This window comes from Python bivittatus, unplaced genomic scaffold (assembly GCF_059951505.1).
Source record: "Python bivittatus isolate LINGU-HERP-01145 unplaced genomic scaffold, Pbiv_v1 ctg000850_np1212, whole genome shotgun sequence".
NCBI lineage: Eukaryota > Metazoa > Chordata > Lepidosauria > Squamata > Pythonidae > Python > Python bivittatus.
Window position 1 is genome coordinate 33,701,903 of NW_028277112.1, and position 16,333 is coordinate 33,718,235.

General features: G+C 38.5%; 2 protein-coding genes across 8 annotated transcripts in view; one reads left to right on the top strand and one right to left on the bottom strand.

The window, feature by feature from the left end:
• Positions 1-16,333, top strand: part of FANCC (FA complementation group C) — an 85,272-nt gene that overhangs the window by 66,692 nt on the left and 2,247 nt on the right. For 4 of the 5 annotated variants that reach the window (XR_015793698.1, XM_088129873.1, XM_088129869.1 and 1 more), the window contains 6 exons: positions 3,402-3,454; positions 5,711-5,810; positions 8,816-8,891; positions 9,038-9,119; positions 9,462-9,633; positions 14,224-14,424. Coding sequence is in view for 4 of the 5 variants with exons in the window: in XM_088129873.1 (XP_087985999.1) it covers positions 3,402-3,454; positions 5,711-5,810; positions 8,816-8,891; positions 9,038-9,119; positions 9,462-9,633; positions 14,224-14,424 (684 nt within the window). In the remaining variant the exon portion in view is untranslated. The remainder of the gene's footprint in view (positions 1-3,401; positions 3,455-5,710; positions 5,811-8,815; positions 8,892-9,037; positions 9,120-9,461; positions 9,634-14,223; positions 14,425-16,333) is intronic. The other variant, XM_088129871.1, reaches the window with a different exon arrangement.
• AOPEP (aminopeptidase O (putative)) overlaps positions 310-16,333 on the bottom strand; it is a 213,431-nt gene continuing 197,407 nt past the window's right edge. The window contains exons 18-19 of one of the 3 annotated variants that reach the window (XR_015793697.1): positions 12,507-12,603; positions 310-576 (exon numbers count right to left, since the gene is read on the bottom strand). The gene's annotated coding sequence lies outside the window, so the exon portion shown is untranslated. Of the gene's footprint in view, positions 577-9,656; positions 11,428-12,452; positions 12,604-16,333 lie in introns of those variants that run through there. The other 2 variants (XR_015793696.1, XR_015793695.1) reach the window with 2 other exon arrangements.

Sequence of the window (16,333 nt, forward strand, 5' to 3'; positions counted from 1 at the left end):
TTTTGGTTTACTTAAGATATTTTGGAGGGCTTTAGTTGGTTTGTGTGCTACGGAGATGCCATGTGGTTGTAATAGTCTGTTGGTGGTTTTTGAGATGTTTCTGATATATGGCAGTGTGATCCTTTTCATAGGTTGTGTTGGTTGTGTTGTAGTAGGTTGAGTGGTCAGGCACTTTTCTGATAAAGTTGCATGGATATCCATTTGGTTGGAAGATGTTGTATAGGTGGTCTGTTTCCTTTTTCTGCTGTTCTGGGTTGCTGCAGTGCATTTGTGCTCATTTGAATAATGTTCTTACACAGCTCCTCTTGTGGGAGTTGGGTTGTTACTTTGGTAATGGAGTACTTGATTAGTGTGGGTTGTCTTCCGATAGACTTGGGTTTCTAATTTGCTGTTGTTTCCTCTGCTGATGAGGATATCTAGGAAGGGTAGCGTGTTGTTGTTTTCTTCCTCTCTGGTGAATTGTTTTCTTCCTCTGTGCCGTCACTAAGCCCACAACCATATGACATTGTGCTTTACAACCATGTCACTTAGCAACAACAATTCCAGTCCCAATTGTTGTCGTAAGCCGAGGATTACCTGTAGATATGTTTTTTTAAAAAAAAATCTTAGTTCCCCTCTTGTAAATAATTGCTTTATTGTAGGGAGTGACAGACAGACATCCATCTCTCTCTCTGTCTCTCATTCTCTCTCTCTCCCCCCTCCCTCCCCCCCCCTCTCTCTCCCCCTCCCCCGTAGGTTGGATGGCATGGACTACTATCCCACCTAGTCTTATAGCCCTAACATTTAACAAAAGGGAGGAAATGGTTTGTTCCAATTTCTCACTGTTTCTATGAACACAGCATTGAGTCCTTTTCAGTGGAACACAAAACTTTAACATTCTTGAATGTTTTATTCAGTTGGAGTATAGTCCATAGCAGAATGAACATTTTGAATGGGGCTGTTTTGTTCTAAGTTTGAAGCAAAACACATGTCTTATTTTATGTGTAAGCACTTAGTAAAATATTGGTAAAATATTGTACTTGATTATTACTGCCAGTTTCATTTTGCCTTTTAAAGTCACTACTTGGAAGAAAGGAAGTACTCTTTGGTGGTAGGGGTAAAATAACATTGAAGGCAATTTATTTTTCTAGTTGACGATATTATGACATTTTTTTTCTAGAAGAATATATATATAGGCACAAACAATCTTGAATGCCCCTAGGGCGGCACATATAACACCTCTGTTACGCGAGCTGCATTTGTTGCCAGTTTGCTTCCGGGTCCAATTCAAAGTGTTGGTTATCACCTTTAAAGCCCTTCATGGCACAGGACCAGGTTATCTGAGGAGCTGTCTCACCCCCGTTATACAGTGGGGCAAAAAAGTATTTAGTCAGCCACCAGTTGTGCAAGTTCTCCCACTTAAAAAGATGAGAGAGGCCTGTAATTTTCATCATAGGTATACCTCAACTATGAGAGACAAAATGAGAAAAAAAATCCAGAAAATCACATTGTCTGATTTTTAAAGAATTTATTTGCAAATCATGGTGGAAAATAAGTATTTGGTCACCTACAAACAAGCAAGATGTCTGGCTCTCACAGACCTGTAACTACTTCTTTAAGAGGCTCCTCTGTCCTCCACTCGTTACCTGTAGTAATGGCACCTGTTTGACCTTGTTATCAGTATAAAAGACACCTGTCCACAACCTCAAACAGTCACACTCCAAACTCCACTATGGCCAAGACCAAAGAGCTGTTGAAGGACACCAGAAACAAAATTGTAGACCTGCACCAGGCTGGGAAGACTGAATCTGCAATAGGCAAGCAGCTTGGTGTGAAGAAATCAACTGTGGGAGCAATAATTAGAAAATGGAAGACATACAAGACCACTGATAATCTCCCTCGATCTGGGGCTCCACGCAAGATCTCACCCCGTGGGGTCAAAATGATCACAAGAATGGTGAGCAAAAATCCCAGAACCACATGGGCGGACCTAGTGAATGACCTGCAGAGAGCTGGGACCAAAGTAACAAAGGCTACCATCAGTAACACACTACGCCGCCAGGGACTCAAATCCTGCAGTGCCAGGTGTGTCCCCCTGCTTAAGCCAATACACGTCCGGGCCCGTCTGAAGTTTGCTAGAGAGCATTTGGATGATCCAGAAGAGGATTGGGAGAATGTCATATGGTCAGATGAAACCAAAGTAGAACATTTTGGTCTAAACTCAACTTCTTGTGTTTGGAGGAGAGAGAATGCTGAGTTGCATCCAAAGAACACCATACCTACTGTGAAGCATGGGGGTGGAAACATCATGCTTTGGGGCTGTTTTTCTGCAAAGGGACCAGGATGACTGATCCGTGTAAAGGAAAGAATGAATGGGTGAGATTTTGAGTGAACACCTCCTTCCATCAGCAAGGGCACTGAAGATGAAACGTGGCTGGGTCTTTCAGCATGACAATGATCCCAAACACACCGCCCGGGCAACGAAGGAGTGGCTTCGTAAGAAGCATTTCAAGGTCCTGGAGTGGCCTAGCCAGTCTCCAGATCTCAACCCCATGGAAAACCTTTGGAGGGAAGTTGAAAGTCCGTGTTGCCCAGCGACAGCCCCAAAACATCACTGCTCTTGAGGAGATCTGCATGGAGGAATGGGCCAAAATACCAGCAACAGTGTGTGAAAACCTTGTGAAGACTTACAGAAAACGTTTGACCTCTGTCATTGCCAACAAAGGATATATAACGAAGTATTGAGATGAACTTTTGATATTGACCAAATACTTATTTTCCACCATGATTTGCAAATAAATTCTTTAAAAATCAGACAATGTGATTTTCTGGATTTTTTCCCCCATTTTGTCTCTCATAGTTGAGGTATACCTATGATGAAAATTACAGGCCTCTCTCATCTTTTTAAGTGGGAGAACTTGCACAACTGGTGGCTGACTAAATACTTTTTTGCCCCACTGTATCTGCCTGCCCCACTTGGTCTGGCAGAAGGGGCATGTTGCGGACCTCGCCAATCAAGGAATTTTGGCTGGCGGGGTCTAGGAAGAGGGCCTTTTCTGCCATGGCCCCCGTCCTGTGGAACAGCTTGCCAGCTGAGGTGTGGGCTGCCCCCACTCTCCTGGGATTCCAAAAAGGTGTAAAAACATAGCTATGCCAGATGGTCTGGGGGCCTGATGGGGGCTCGAATTGCTGGGGCTGGCTCATGGGATGATTGATGCTGCTTCCCCCATCTTCTTGATTTTTATATTGCTTTTATAAATTTGTTATTTGTGTTTTAATTGGGGGTATTTATATTTTTATTGTTTTCATTGTCTTGGTTTTTAATTGTAAGCCACCCAGAGTCACCCTCTGGGGGAGATGGGTGGCATATAAATTTATTAATAACATAAAATAAAAAATAAAATAAATATTATTTTTCATAGCACCGAGCTGCATGTCATCCAGCTATCTTCAGAACTATTGATGAAATTTTCAAGTAAGTTTGCATGTAATTTATGAAGGAGGGAGAATGATCTAAAATGATTGGATTATATACAGTTGTTTGTATAACAAATGTTATTTCTTGTTGGATCTTTAGTTAGAATGCCTGAGAATCCCTATCTCTTAAATATGCTTATACATCAAGTGTTTATCATTACCATTGTCATTATTGAATAATTAGATCTTAAGAACAAATAAGCAGATTTTGCAGATGTAGATAATGAGGAGTGCCAGAAATATAAACGCTGTGTTCAGCAGGCACTGGCATTTACTAATCTTCCCAGTTTTCTCAGATGAAGCAAGCACTTGAAGAAGAGTTACTTTTCATGCTATAAGAGCATTAGGATCACATGCTTAATGCTACCTGTCACTCAGCCCTTGAGATGTAATAATTCCATCTTTCCATTCATATATGGGTGTGAACAGTTCTTCTTTCCACCCATACACCTCTTGTTTACTTGTTTAATCACTGAGTGGTAGCACCCACCAGAGCCAGCCAGCTCTACAGCAGTTTTCTATCCTTTTTTGCCTTTTTCTTTTCCTTTCTGAAGCATTTGAAGTTACAGAAATGGAGAGACTGGTAAATTAGTGAGAATTAGTGAGGCTGGTAAACCAGGGAGTTTATCCAAGACACATACACAAATTAAATGCAGTGAATGATTACATCTCAAGATGTGTGTATTTGTGTATATGGGTGTATGCATAGATACACAGATATGGATATCTTTAGTACATCTTAAGTAGGATTCATCACTTTCCACATGATGGCCTCAGATCTTTTTTGATGAATTTTTGCAATGATTCTTTTTCACAAAACTGTTCCAGTTTCTTTTATAATATTATTTTTGAGATTGACTTGAAAGATTTTGCCTTTACTTTATATTCTGATATTACTTAAATAAAAATATAATGTAAACAGTTTTATTGTAATATCACTGCACCAGGATGGCCTTGTTTGGACTCAGAAACCAAGCAGAATCTGACCTGGTAGGACTTAGATGGGAAACTACTAGGAAACTCCAGGGCTGATTAGACTGGATTTTTTTTTTAAATCCCCCCAAAAGGGAGTGACAAACCACTTCACAATGTTTCATAGAAAATTGCATGGATGTTTCTCTGATGTCACCAGGCATTAAATTTTATGCAAAGGAGATTTTATATTACTTACTGATAATTAAAATAATGAGAAATCTGAAACAAATGGCTAACTTTATGGTGCAAAGAAAAATCCTTTTAGGGATTTATCTCTCTATGGGAATTAGGTAAGGTACAGAACTCAAGAGAGTGGGTTTATTAGCAGAGACTTCCATAATCCCATTCCTTAGATTATTCTGATGGAATGCTCTTCCTTTGCAATTAATTTATTTTAAGTGGTTAAGGCACCTCTTATTGATCATTAGACTCTTTGACTCATTTAGACTTTCACCTTGAGTGAGTGAGTACATTAGAAGCTGTTCACCTTCTGAGCAAAGACATACCATTAAGAATGTTGATAGCAGCCATTTTTGGAAATTGGGGATTAGAAAGGTGAACTCTTGTTCAGAAAGCATGAAGAGCTCTATTCTCCCCCTTCCTTCTGTTATAGTCACTGAATGGTTGCTCCTGCCAGAACCAGCCCTTTTCCTTTCCCAAGCATTAGAAGTTACAGAATTGGAAAGACTGGTAAATTAGTGAGGCTGGTAAAATAGTTTATCCAAGACTTTCATAGTTGCTATATGAAATTGCTGACAGAGATCTGTGGAGCTACACATCAAAAACATATTTATTGACTCATTAAATTAATTATACTTCCAAAGCCAGCAGTATATCTAAATATGGAGGATTAAGGGAAATGAAAGCATATGTAACAGAATGTGGGGAATGTTTTCTCTTGCCAATTTCACCATTTGGTTTTTACAGACATATTCTAGTGTGAGGTTTTGTAACTAAGAAACGTAACTGTACTTCAATTACAGTAGACATTGAAGAGTTTGCAGCTGAAAAACAATGTTCCAACTTCATATGAAGGATTTGTTCTAACGACAGTAATAGACAGGTTTTTAATATATTCATATTCAAGGCAAGCAAAATGAAGTTGGGGTTTTCTTCACTTCCCAAGTGGGCCTAAAAGTTAGATGAGTGAAGACCAAAACTTAAGGCATGGGAAGAATGTTCTTGTTTGGGTTTCCCCCCCCTCCTTCTCTTAATTAACGACTGTGTGATTGGCACACTCATAATCTGACCTGTCGTAATTAAACTTTTCACTGCTCAGGAATGCACTGCTGGAAACTGATGGAGCTCAAGAAATAATGACTATAATGCAGGTGTTTACACAGTGCTTTGTTCAAGCTTACCATGAGAATAACAAGCAGGTTAGTCAAGTTGCTTTTTCATTATTTTAAAAAATGAAGTGGTTCAAAATTTAGCGCAAAAGAATCATTTTAAAGTTCAGATCACTAGACAAATATAACAATCCAAATAATACCTTTAGGCTGCAGTAAATGGTTGGTAACATCCATTTCAGAGTCTTAAATGGCATTAAATGTAAGTTAGGCACAGAGCCAATTAATATCTTTCAAACTACATGTTACGTAGCTAATATCAGTACTCAATATATATTACAGTGTAGATCTGCTTGAGCATGGTGTGGAAACTTTAGATGCATCTTTATAACTTACTGAGAATCTTACTGGTCCAGGATCTGGAGTAAAACTCAGCTATGTGTTCCTGTTCTAATATAAAGTAAGATGTTAAAAAATCTTGTGTTCAGATTACCTCTTTTGTGCTTTGGATTTACACAATGAACAACCTCATTGATTTATAGCTAACCTCATTTGATATAAACCTGTCCTTCAATTTGTATTATTCTCTATAATACCTTTGTAATTGCTCCTTCTTGCTTTAGTCAGTTAAAGTAGCTGTGAAAAGTTTGGGCTACACAAATACTTCAAGGTTTCTTCTGCTCAAGAATTTCCTTTAGCAGATGCTCCAGTGGGTTTTCCATGTTTTAAGGGAGGTCTGTTCGTTAGTGGTTATTCATCTTGCAAATGGTGCAGTAATTAATTCTAATTAGCATTGTGATTAAATCTCTTTTTGAGTTCCAAAGGGTATGAATTAGGAATAAAATTGCAGCTGTCTAAGTTAATATGTATAGGTGCCACACCCATTAATTTTGCTTACTTTGCATGAATATTTTGCTGCTTTGGCATGAATGGGGTGGCTGGGTGGGGAACTTAAACTTAGATTCCACACCCTTTAAATAGCCAGAAGCCAACTATGTTAATCACTTTGTTATTTATGTGTTTCACTGTTGTTTTTAAAATGTTAACTACGTCTTTTGGCATTTTATTTGCGCAACTTTTTAGTTTTACTGTTATGACTTGAGAAGGGAAGAGTTTAGGATTGGTTTAGTATGCAGGCAGACAGAAATGCTTTCTGGCTTTTTGTTTGTTTTTACTGTATTAATGAACAGACTTTGAGTTCTGTGCATCTCCATGATATAGCTACTGCAGAATATTTGACAGTTTTCTAAACTGTATGAATAAACTATTAGCATGTGCCTTAATAGCAAGTTTCCTAACATATTTAGGGCAAGAGTTCATTTGTGTAATCATGGGTGTCCATAAGGAGAGGCATGGGGGAAAGTGACACTACACATGTCATATGCTATCATGAAAATGATGCAATTATATCATTTGCATAATTTGCATAATGACATGACTGACCAAATCAGTTAATTTGCATTATTTGTATGATATCTTGATGACACACATGATCTCATCATGGCTTCTACCAGCTCCTTATATGTATATCTTTTAATATTTACTAGGCATATTTGCTTGCAGGATTGTCATGTGGTACAATCAAGGCAGAATGAACAAAAATAAAATAATTATCTTGTTGATATAGGCTAAGTTGTCATTGACTTCATTGTATTGTTTCCATCAGCAGCCAGCCATGAAGTAATTGCCTAATATAATCATATAATCACCAACTCCCATGTTGATTTGTTTCCTACCTTCAGCTATTGAAAAATTTGTTCTTACTAATAGTCATTGATAAAGGATTAAGCTTTTTTCCCCTAATCCTTTTAAAAGCCATTTGTGGTATGAATTCTTTAAGTAAGTTAATCATGTGTCGAAGAAATTCTTCATTTTTTCCTGCCTTACAAGCATCTTCAGTGAAGTAGTAATTTCTTTCCTTCACAACTTTCATTTAACAAAAAAACTTTTATGATTTCTTATCTTGATTTACATATGTTACAGAATGAGAAGGTGTAGTTGTTCATCCCATCATGTGTCGCTCTATATTTCCGGACATTGAGTCATATGTGTCGTTGTGTTTTGATTCACCCTAATTGGAGAAATATTTGGAGTGGGAACTCTGAATATAAGTAGTCCTCGACTTACAACCATTCATTTAACGACAATGGCACTGAAAAAAGTGACTTATGACCTTTCCTCACACTTACGACCATTGCAGCATCCCCACGGCCATGTGATCAAAATCTGGGTGTTTGGCAACCAGTATGTATTTACAACATTTACAGCATCCCGGAGTCATGTGATTGCCATTTGCAACATTCCCAGGGGGCTTCCAACAAACAAAGTCAATGGGGGAAGCGGGATTTTCTTAAAAACCATGTGATCTGCTTAATAACCACAGTGATTTGCTTAAAGACTGTGGCAAAAAAGGTTGTAAAGTTGGCCATTACTCATTTAACAACCGCATTGCTTAGCAATGAAAGTTCTGGTCCCAATTGTGGTTGTAAGTTGGTGCTGTTCGCCCCATTGCAGATTTTTTTTTTATTAGTCATGTAATTTACGTGGATTCCAATAGTTGTTATGAAAATTGTGAGCTTTGATATCTTCCTTTTGTTTCCCATTAAATGGATACTGACCCATTAAAGCAGCCTTCCCCAGCCACAGCTAAAATTGGCTATTGGTTGTGAAAGTTATAGCCCAAATCATGCAGAAAGACTGCCTCAAGGAATTTTGTTGTTGTTGTTCATGCTGCGTAGTAAAACAGGTTTTCTTTTCTCATGCTACTACATATTTGTATAAGGCTTTTTTTGCTGGATTTTGTCACAGAGAATTGAATGGCCAATTATACAATCTCTGCTAAAGAACCTATTTCTCTGCATGTATTCACACTATTGAAGGATGTCAAAATTTAATTAAAAAGTCATTGAGTTGTGATATATATGGCATTGCAATAATCTAACCAGTAATGTTGGTTTCCTTAAGTACAGAAAGCAGGTTTTGTGCTACAGATGCATATTTGATATGGCAAATTTTAAAAATTGTCATAAATTGATTTAGGTCCTTGATAAGATAACTAGAATGTGTGTGTGTGTGTTTTTTTTATTTCATTTCAGCATAAGTTTCCACTGAAGGCCTATTTTCCTTATAATCCACATTCACTTGTGATGGCTTTCCTTAAACATCCCTCAGGTAAGCTCACTTACACTTTTCCATTTTACCAGAACCTGACACTAAGTAAATATGAGTTCAGTAAGTAAAAAATACTTTGTTGTGTTATGTTTCTCTTCCATGTATATAAAATATGCATAATTTTGGTGTTCATATTTCTCCTTTAGATTTGCCAGGTACTAGTGTATATCAACATTTGGACCACCTTGCTGGAATGCTCAAAACAACAGTAGAGGTCAAGGGCTCTGAGTAAGCACCAGTGGACTTGGTTTTCTTTCTTGGTTTTTAAAAATTGTCTTAAGTTAGTTGTGAGTGATCTTTTTTTGTAATTTGCTAAAATGTATGAGAAACAAGTAAAAATGATTCGTTTCAAGAGACTATTTTCATTATTTCTTATTTAATAAATAAATATTATTTATTACTACAAGGAAAAACTATTATTTTAAGACATTAGTGTAAAATTAACATTGATCTTCTTCAAATAAAAAAGTTTGCTAGTCTTCATGATTTCCAGTTTAGAGCCTTCTGAGAGCTTAAGAGTTTATAGTATAATAAATAGAAAGGCTGATACACATTTGTATGTTGTTCCAGGTCTTCAGATGAACTCTTCAACAACTGGTTTTTGTTGATTCATTTTGGAGAATGGGCTGATCTTGCAGCAGAGCAGTTGCTGTTGTCACAAGCAGAATCCTCAAACCTATTGTGGCTTTTGGTGTTTTACTATGCTCCAAACAATGAGAATCAGCAGAGAACTCAAACAATGGTAGGTAGTTCTAGCTATGTATGAAAGGGTTTGGTAATAAGTGATGTTTTTGAAAAACAAAGCAGAGATTTTTGCTACAACTTATAGGCAATGCTTGCAGAACAGCTCGGAAATCATCGCTAAGGCATCCTTCATTAGCTTTCTATTATAGGTCAGAGCAGTCCTCGGGAGTGAAAAATAACAGTGGCTTATAGGATTGCCTTAATGAGATGGGCTAAAAAAGTATCTGTAGTCCATTGGCATGTATAAGATGCATGCAATTTGTATTCAGCCAACTATATTCTCTGCCAGTTCTTACTTTTAAATTATTCAGTGAGAAAATTTTATAGCTTTAAACAGTCTCATTGTGTGACCATATGTTTAAAACTTTTGATTATTAATAATAAGACAGTACTTCTATGATGATCAGTAACAGTGAAAGTAGGTTAACCTTATATATCGGATGTTCCTTGCAAATTTAATATTAATCTTATGATAAAGGAGATACTGGCTCTTTTCTGGCATTCTTATTTGACTTATTGCCAAATACACTTTTCATATAAAGATGTAGGGGGTGCTATTATTTTAGTGATATTGTTGAACTTTATCTTATCCTTAAGATGGCTTACTTTAAATGAAATGTAATTTAGTACATGTAGTCCTTGGGTTACGACAGCAAACAGGACCAGAATTGCTGTCCCTAAGCAATGTGGTCATAAAGTGCAGTGTGAAGTGACCGCATTGCTTAGTGGTGGCAATCCCAGAAGTCCCAGTTGCCGTCATAACCCCAGAACTGCATGGATCATTAAGTGGGACCTCACGTGACTGTGACATGCGAAGAGATGGGAGTCCCAGCCAAACCAGGTGGGGGGCAGGTGCCGCGGGCAGGTGCTAGGGAGTGCAGATGAGTGAGTGCCGCCACCCTACCGAGAAGGAAAGGGAAGGGGCCTGGGCTGCGAGTCCTCTGCATGCAACTGCCGTGTGGGGAATCCTCCCGCTGGGCAGCAGTGGGGACATTTCTATGGTGCCTCCCCTGCACATGGCTGGGATGCCTGGCAGCGATTCCTGGCAGCTACTTGGCTAAGGGCTTCCTGTATGGCAAGGCGACCGGAAGGGGAGATGGGGGCACCTGCACAGCATGGCCGACAGAGCCCCCACACCATAGCGCTTGAGGCCAGCCAGAATTGGCAAGCCTAGCTAAGAAGACAACAAAGATCAGCTGGGGGCGACGGCAGTGGGGCATCATAAATGTGGGCTGGCCAGCATTTTGATCACGTGACCATGGGGGTGCTACAATGGCCAGAACTTCAAGGACCAGTTGTAAGTCCATTTTTTCAGCGCCATCGTAACTTTGAATGGTCACTGAACGAATAGTTGTAACCCAAGGACTACCTGTATTGCATCCTACTATAAAACTGAAAATTGGCCTGAAGCAGAGTATTTCTCTTTCTCTTCTCTGCCCTGTCCTAAATTCTTATTAAAACATTCTCACATTTCTCAGAGTGCTGGCAACTGGGTGGTCCATTAGCTGCCTGTGAATGCTGTTGACCCTTTCTCCCTGAATGGAAAGCCTTTGTACTTCTCAAGGCCAGAGAAGAGTTGAGCCAGTCAAGTAGCTATGAGCAATTTTCAGGTGAACTGTGTAGCAGTTGAACATCCCAATGCTTCCCTCAAGGATGGCATACATAATAGTTTTTTGTATTTTTGTTTTGAATGCTCTACTATGCCATCCATGCTTAGCACAAATTAGAATGTGCATAGAAAAGTCTCCTTGAATGGGAGCAGCTTTATTGGAATGTAGTATTAAATATATAACTGAAAATAAAGCAAAAGAAGTATTAGTAGTAAGAGAATCAAAGCTGGTGGAAAATAGCACATCAACAGTGGGCACCACAAAATATTTGTGCCTTCTGTAAATGTTAATTGTCACTTCCTTTATTTCCTGAGTCCTCTTTCATTAAATTGTTGTCAGGGCTCTGTTTGCACCTTTAACTTCTGTAACTACTCATGTCCTAACTTAACATTTACAGGAAATAGTTTCCATCCCACACTTCTTTTTCTATGGTTGCAACACAGATGCCTAAGAAATTAAGGACAAAAGAGGTTGGTTGTTTTTTTTTTTTTTTAAACGTGTGCAACAATTTCCACAAAGAAAAGGAATATATATAATCCTTGAGCAGGCAACGGAATGAAACTGCCACCATGAAACATATGAGAAGCTTTACAGAAAACAAAGTGTAGAAATGAATTTCTGTGTAAATTACTGGACATGGAATTATACTGAGCTGAAAGTTAGATCTGTAAATATTTATATTGTCTAAGTACTTTGTATCAAGCATTTCAAATAATGTGGCTTATAGCAAGGTTAGTTTCGTTTGAGTTGTTACTTAGCGTAAGATCACAACAATTCTATTTAAATGTCAAACGTAAATTTCAGAAAATTTACTCACAAAATTTATTTTTGAAAGAACCCAGATAATTGCCACTGCTTTTTATGGTCTGACTGCTTGCTTGTTACAGTTGTTTCATAGTGTTTTCTGCATAACATTTTATTTATTTATTTTTTTATCTGTGCTAAGTCGTTACCGACTCTGCAGTGACTGCTTGGACAAGTCCTTGCAATTTTCAAGGCAATTGTTTCGGAAGTGGTTGCCAGAGCCTCCTTCCTAGAGCAGAGCCCAGCTGGCGAGCGCAGGAGGCGGGGTTTCTGTTGCTTCGCGCCCTTTTTGGGCACGCGCGGTTTTTCGCGCTTACCGGCAACTGCTCCCGACTCCTTTTTTGCAAGGCGCCGCCAGCATTTTTCCTCCCACCGGAGTGAGAGTACCCATTTATCTACTCACGTGAGTTTTCGAACTGTTGGGTTTACAGGAACTGGGGAGGAAACAGGAGCTCACCCTGCTAACGCGAAGGCTGGACTTGAACCGCTGAAGCGTCGACCATTTCTGGCCGGCAACTTTCAGTGTCATTAAGCTGCTGCGCCACCGCGTCCCCCTAATATTTTATAGAGAAAATCAATAATTATATTCCATCTTCAATGCCATTGTTAATTCCTATCCTGTGAGCCAGGATTATCAGGGAGCTGAAACGTACATGTGTGCTTAATCCTTTTTCTTTTAGGTATATAAAAATGTTGGTGTTATGAATAATTGATATTGAGATAACCATGAATGTTTCTGTGCAACATGGTTGTATTCTGTCCTACTTAAGGAGGCTAGTGGTTTTGGATGAGGCAGATATCTGGGGTTTCACCTTCATCTCTCCTCAGATCTGGGTAGGAATCTGACTTTTTTAGTTGCCTTAGTAGACAGTCTGTCTAAGAGTGTTTTGCCTGACCTTTTTCTAATGTTCAATATTAACCATGCTATTCTGAGGGTCATTTGGCCAGCATTGGTTTATGGAAACTCAAGATTTTTTTGGAGGCACAATTTCAGAAGTTGAGGGAGATTCTAGTTGAATACCGTGACAAGTGGCCTATGGTAGCCTTCTCCAACCTGGGTGCCCATCAGGTATATCGCTTTCAACTCTCATAGTTCTCCTGCTAATATAGCCACTGCTGAGAATTCAGAGAATGGAAATTCACCCATCTGGAAGAGTCTGTGTCAGATTGTAGCTAGGATAAATGTGTTTTTTTTTTATATACTTCTATTTACATATATAAATATATACCCTGGTTTAAATATCTGTATCTCAAAGTTACTTTCCAAAACACAATCCACTCCTTCTCTATTGTGAATCACTATATAGTACTGCATGAAACTGTGCCCCAAGTAGAATATTCTACTTGGGGCACAGTTTCATGCAGTACTATATAGTGATTCACAATAGAGAAGGAGTGGATTGTGTTTTGGAAAGTAACTTTGAGATACAGATATTTAAACCAGGGTATATATTTATATAAATAAAGGTGAGAATAAGGAAATCAGTTGCTTAAAATAAAAGTTAAGGCTAGAAGGCAGGAAATGTGCATATTACTTTTTATTTCTTTTCCATCCCTGCCATGGCTTTTATGTAGTAAATATTTTAGGTTATATTACTTATATCTGGCCAATAATTTCCTTTAATGCACAGACCATCAAATTCTGCTTCTCTTTTGGCTCCAGAAGCTGTTTGTTCTGGCTGCTTAAAGAGGTAAAAAAAGGAGGGGAGGGAGACTCTGTTGAAAACAATACTAGAAGGAAGCCAACCCCCTGGATTCCTATCAGAATTTTTTATCAGATGAGGTCAGATTGCATAGAGTTTAATTGATTTGTAGTTGTAGTATTGTAGCAAGCCCTCAAAGAACCTCCTGTTCTTTTTCCCACAATATAACAATCTACCTTCATTCTGCTCTGTGGCTTTTGCCATTTCCTTTTATACAACAACAACAAAAAAAGGTCAAATCCTGGATCATGGCCTGCAGTGCTTTGTTTTTCAAGATTAAAGAGATCATTTTTTTTAGTCTTCTTTTGTGTCTTTCCTTTTCTGGTCCACAGTCTCTTTCCTTTCCCCACTCCGTTACTTCCCCTGTTATCAGCCTTGGAATCCATTCTATACTGTTCTGCAAATTTCACGAAATGAATGTGACTTTTATTCTTCAGCTAACCCTTTATTCCTTCCCATGATTGTCAACAGGTAGAAGCTAGATCTGTATGTGACTATCTGACGAGCCTCTCAAGAATGCCAACCATCTCTGTTGCAGACCTACAAACTTTATTCAGCAGCAAAACCAGTGTAAATCAACCTGTAACTAAACATATTGTTATGCATCTGATTATCAGCTTTGTGCTATTTATTCCTAATGGACGCACAATAGCCAGAGAACTGATTGCATATGTAAGTTTTTTTCCCTAATAGCAAAATATTACAAATCCTGTACTGAAAAAAATGAGTCACTTATGAATGACTCAGTCTTCCCACATGGTGCTTTCTTAATGTGTTTGGCTAGAGCTCCCATCACTCCAGACAGTGATCATGGGTCAGAGATGAGGGGAACTGTAATCCAGCATTTTTGGAGTGTAAGCTAGGGCAAATTGTGAATTAAGAAGGTACTGTGTATGCAAGATATATGGGTGCACATCAGAACCTCTCTGCCACATTATATAGTTTATTTTTTTCCTCCTTCCCCGTTAAGCCCTTTCATTGATCAGTGTATGTACAGTATCTGTGTCCATGCACATAAAGAAGAGGTTCATAAAAAACAGAATAATTACAAAGCCGATTTTCTCATTAAGAGTGGTGTCTGTCAGAGTTGGGCTGAAGTAAGAGGGACCCTTTTCTACCTTGCATAGAAGAGCAAGGTTTCCATCCCCAGTTTTATCTGAGAATCAAGCCTGCCCTATCATGGATCAAAGACTTGGTTACAAGAAAGGCTAGTTTTTTCCATAACAGGTCCAAATATGAGTCAACCCACAAAATATTATTTTATTGTACTTTAATGTGATGTAAGCTACTGTGAGCTAGGAAATTGGTGGCATATATATGGATGGATGGATGGATGGATGGATGGATGGATGGGGAAGGAGGGAGAGAGGGAGGGAGGGAATCTGTTTGAAGAACACATTTGCAAGAGGAGTTTCAATCATTCTAGTATCATTTATCTGTCTGCCTTTGGCCACCATTGTATCATTTCTTTCAAGAGAGACAATGGCCTTTTTTAGGGCCTTTCCCTGGATAGACACGCAGGATCTCTATCCCCCAGCAAGATTTTTGTCCAGAAGCCTTCATTTGGACCCTCAAATAACACTTACTGAATCAGTCAGAGTCCATTCTTGAGCAAGAGTTGAGTTCTTTTTGTTTTGATTGGAGGGGAAAAAAATGGAGTTATATCAGAAGATTAAAATTCATTTTAAATAATATGGAATTACTTCTCTTGATGGAATTGTTTCTAAGGCTATATGCCCTTGTTAGATTTGTGACTAAACAGAAAAAGAAGAAAATAAAGATTTTTTTTTTCTTAAGGATCTCATTGAAAACTCAAATAGAGCCACTGCTTGCAATCTTCAACATAAGTTATATGTTTCTAAGACCAGTTTTTCCTTCCTGATCATGATGAATGATCAGTAACCCTCTTGGTGTAGACAGGCCAAATCATCAGTCTAAGGATTGTGATAGTAAGAATCCTCAACATTTCAATTTATCCTGCAAAAATGAAGGGAATCATCTTACTTTCACTACCTTAGACAATTAGTCCAACTGGTCCCTTTGGTAAAAATGTTGACTATTCTTCTAAATTAGAGATTCCAGAGATTGAAGCTGGAGGCCTCTTATATGCAGTGAGCTATGGGGGTTCAGTTGAGTGTTCCAGTTTATAAATACAGGTGTTTAATTAAGAAGAGCTATTGAAGTTGGTATATTGGATTTCTAAGAATATAGCAAAGACAGAGTAAGAGGGCAGCAAAATAAATCAATTGCACAGGAAGCTTCTTTCTTTTCCCCTTTCAGATACTGGCAATGGAACAACTGATCCCTTGAATCCTCCTTCATAAGAGCACCTGATTCAGAATGCAATGAGAATCTTGGGCAGGGTGGTGGAGATACAAAATGTAATACTTGGATAGGGCTAGATCAGAATGTTCTGATCTAGCAGTTCTAAACAATTAACAGTGGTTTTGACTAAAGGGACAAAGCTCATGTACTTTTCTTTCAACCTTCACTGGGATTTAATTTCAGTAAGACCCTTTGCTTAGGCACTTTGCTGCTGCTGCTCAGCTCTTGAAAATATTTACACTGAAGATGTTACCTA